Source organism: Centroberyx gerrardi, chromosome 8 (genome assembly GCF_048128805.1).
Source record: "Centroberyx gerrardi isolate f3 chromosome 8, fCenGer3.hap1.cur.20231027, whole genome shotgun sequence".
NCBI classification, from domain to species: domain Eukaryota; kingdom Metazoa; phylum Chordata; class Actinopteri; order Beryciformes; family Berycidae; genus Centroberyx; species Centroberyx gerrardi.
Window position 1 is genome coordinate 33,495,262 of NC_136004.1, and position 3,583 is coordinate 33,498,844.

Sequence of the window (3,583 nt, forward strand, 5' to 3'; positions counted from 1 at the left end):
TACAGCACTGAAAAAAATCAGGCAGTATACTGGAGCGGGCATAAACAGAGATGTCACTTCAAATTATCAATCAGACAAAGTAGAGTTCCGTGACCTGACTAGACCACACTTTCTGGGGACTTGTCAGGTATTTAGTTATTAGTGGGGTCAGCATATACACACTATCTGGCTTTTCTGTCTTCCTGAGTACCACTTAACACACATTCAGGTTAAACTTACTTTGTAGAGCCACTTAACGCTTATGACTGGTGAGTGCCAAGATATTTGCTGGAGCTTAATTTCTGGCAAAATCTAGGTTCTGTTAACTCATTGTACAACACAATTACATTCCATTTCTGAGTACTGATCAGGTTTAAATAAATATTTAGGCCAGTAGAGTATTATATTATTAGTCAACATGCTGTGACACCTGCACGGATGTAGTGCACCAGAAGTGTCCCTTTCATTAGTGAACTGTTTCCACTCTCCTTCGGTCAGAAAATAGGTCCCTTTCTCCAGGATGTCTGAGCTTGTTTGTGATTATTACAATTTCAATGCTACCATATGAAACCTAGTATTAAACGCAGACAAAGGTATCACCATTAAGGTCAGCATTATTACAGGACACAAGTCCCATGTTGGGACCACAACCAAGTTGGGACTCAACCACTCGTGTAGCATCTTACCCTAGCTATCTTTGTTGTATACCAGCAATAGGTTAACCTAGCAATTATGAGTGCTTGAAACTTGTTCTATTGACATCCTTACTGTACCGACAGCGATATTGTTGTTTCATCTTTTTCTGACAAATGTACTTACTGTAAGTCGCTTTGGACAAAAGCGTCTGCTAAATGCCCTACATGTAAATGTAGTGGGGGAGTGGTTAGGGGTGGAGTTAACCAGCTATTGTTCCCACCCATTACCTGCCTGTGAGAACTGTGAAAAAGCTCTAGATCTTTGAGGGGGATTTTCTCTGCTACTTGATTTTAGGTGTACCAGCATTCAAATAAGCATATCTTCTTCAAATATTTTCAGATTTCAATGTATGACATCATTTGAAAGCTTACAATAATCTGCACTTTCATAATCTGTAAAAAACTGAAAAATGACCTTGCCCTTTTTGGGAACGAAAACACCAGACGCTGTCACATTTTACCAATTTCAGTATTTTTACTTATTTTTTCAACTTCTTGCACAGCTACTTGAGTGTAGACAACATTCTACATTTGAGAACTTCTTAGTTAAATGAACAAAACACAGGGTTCCCACGGACATAGATCAAGGTTAATTACTGTTACAACACTGAGAATTTGTCTGCTGTGCTGTGTTACAGTGATGGCAGACTATGTGGTCTCTTGCCTTCTCTAACACAAATATATAAATTCAAGCACTTCCAATGACCCCTGTCTATTTATGCCTATTTTCAAAAACTTTCAAGGCCTTGATTATGACCCGAGGGGACCTTGTAAACATGCGACACAACAAGCATAACAGGTGCCAACAGGACAGTTTTAAACTTTGTTCTTGAGAGCTGTGATTCGATTCTTAATGTAGAATTTAATGGCCAGCCAATTTCTGTTTTTAAGTGATACTTTCTCCAGTTCAAGGCAGTTATCACAGTCACTTTTCCCCGGAACACGGCATGAAGTGATGAAGGATATCATGTGCTTCTCGACTGCAAGGATCTCTTCTTCCTCCCACATCCTTCTCTTGAAAGGTTGGCGACCTGTACAGCAATTAACACAAACAAAGAATGTGGCACTCAAACATTACATTTTTGAGCAGTCAATCTTGAAAGAGCATACAGTAACAAAGTTTGATATCAAATAGAGGAAGTGCATTTTGTTCAAAATGTAAATTTCAAAATAAAATTAAAATATCTAAAAACTTTACCTTTTTCCCTTTTTCGTGACTTGCGATGACGGCTGATGATGATGGCTTGTGGAGGTGTCATGGTGCCCTGCTGTGGTGCTGCATCGCTATGACTCACATCTGGCACTGTTGTCTCATTCTCTTCCCTCTGACTAGATGACACCTGACTCTCTGAAAACCAGAAGAAAACAAATTACAAAAAAATAGCAATTATGAAGTATTAGTCATACGACAGTAAATTAGAGCTGTCCTGAGACAATCCTAAGTATCGGTATCAGGGCCAATCCGGGCATTTTTTAATGGATCGGCACCGGCTAAAATAAAGCCGATCAAAATCTGATCCTTTCTTAACTGTACTCTAGTGTGTTTCTTTACTGTACTCTACTGTGTTTTGTCCACCTCAGTCTGCTAGTGTTGCAACACTGCTCTTCTTTACAACAGCTGCGCTGTACAGTACAACATTTCACTGCATATGAAAGTGAAAACTACAGTGTGTGAATGTGAAAAATTCTTTGGGCGCACCGGTGAGTTAACCTGATGGTTTGTTACACAGAACCATCTGGGAAGTCGTCCTTTGAAACTGTTTGGAAAAGGGCAGGCACTTTCAAAAAATACCTGGCAGGTGATTGGATGAACCATCTGTCTATCACCTAACTACAACCAATCCGAAGATCAGCCGAAGAGGAAACACAACAACAAGCCGCAGTCTGAGGAACTTTGAAAGCTAGCAAGCACGCTGATTGGTCCGAACCACTGTGGTTCGGCCACAAGCGCATAGATTGAAGCCTGGCAAGATGGATTCTCGCTCTCGCGAATCCAGCTGCCTCACAAGGTTACTGGTGAGTGACTGAGTTCTGGCACTCAACCAAAGATTATTTTGTGAAGTAGCTCCACTCTGAAACACCACTGTACAGTCAGAGTGGACTGAGTGTTTCTGTAGTTCCAACAACGTGTGAGATGTTTTCGATATAGCTGATCGTGTCATGTCAATTTGGCATTCCCCAAGTTAATCACTCATTTATATCATATCAGTAATTTAAGTTTATCAACTTAAGCTTTTTGAACCAGGACCTTCAGTATTTGGATCAAGTAGCTCGTGAACAATAAGGTGTGTCAGATTTAGTATCTACAGATGTTATTTCAATGTTTCAGATACATATTAAATCAATATTTAGGTAAATATAAGTATCAGATTGGACTCAATATCAGCAGATAATATTAAAGGGAAAAAAAGCCTTGATCGGAACATCCATATAGTAAATGGACAATTTTGTGGTTATCCTTGAATACATAAGCATGGTAAGATTTAGGACCATATGAAAATACTTACCTTCTGAGTCTGACTCACACACTGCCTCAGGGTCGCTGTCCAGGTGCACATTATCTGTGAAGGGTTGGAAGAGGGGAGGGAGGAGAATGACTGTTAGTGAAAGCAGAATGCAATTCATTTTATCCTGACACGCTCCAATAATGCCTAAGAAAAACATGTATGAGACATAACTATTGTTTAATCACTTTAGATAAGCAGATTTTCTTTTATGTAGAAATCTGTGTAGAACAATTAAATTAGTACCATCGGGATCAATTCTGATGTCATCCAGGGTCTTGCCCTTGAATTCTGCCATGCGTCCCTGGTCCAGAGCCATGAGAAGTTTGCTAATTTTAGCAAGTTGGAGGGTGCCCTCAGGAAGTCTGTAGAACTGCCGGTGCACTCTAATATCATGGCCAAGAA

The 3,583-nt window shown here is 39.9% G+C and overlaps 1 protein-coding gene across 1 annotated transcript; it reads right to left on the reverse strand.

Annotated features, from left to right (window-relative positions):
* Nucleotides 1–1,249: 1,249 nt before the first annotated feature.
* On the reverse strand, nucleotides 1,250–3,583 carry LOC144539585 (uncharacterized). The gene is made up of 4 exons (XM_078284977.1): nucleotides 3,425–3,583; nucleotides 3,182–3,235; nucleotides 1,873–2,022; nucleotides 1,250–1,705 (listed from the first exon to the last, which is right to left on the reverse strand). Exons 1-4 carry the CDS (start codon nucleotides 3,495–3,497, stop codon nucleotides 1,491–1,493), a joined length of 492 nt encoding a protein of 163 aa, XP_078141103.1. The 5' UTR covers nucleotides 3,498–3,583; the 3' UTR covers nucleotides 1,250–1,490.

Coding starts and splice junctions, on each gene's coding strand:
- LOC144539585 (XM_078284977.1), bottom strand. CDS start 3,497: ATGGCTCTGGACCAGGGACGCATGGCAGAATTCAAGGGCAAGACCCTG. Junction 3,236..3,424: donor CATCAGAATTGATCCCGATG/GTACTAATTTAA, acceptor AACCCTTCACAG/ATAATGTGCACCTGGACAGC. Junction 2,023..3,181: donor GTGTGAGTCAGACTCAGAAG/GTAAGTATTTTC, acceptor TCTGGTTTTCAG/AGAGTCAGGTGTCATCTAGT.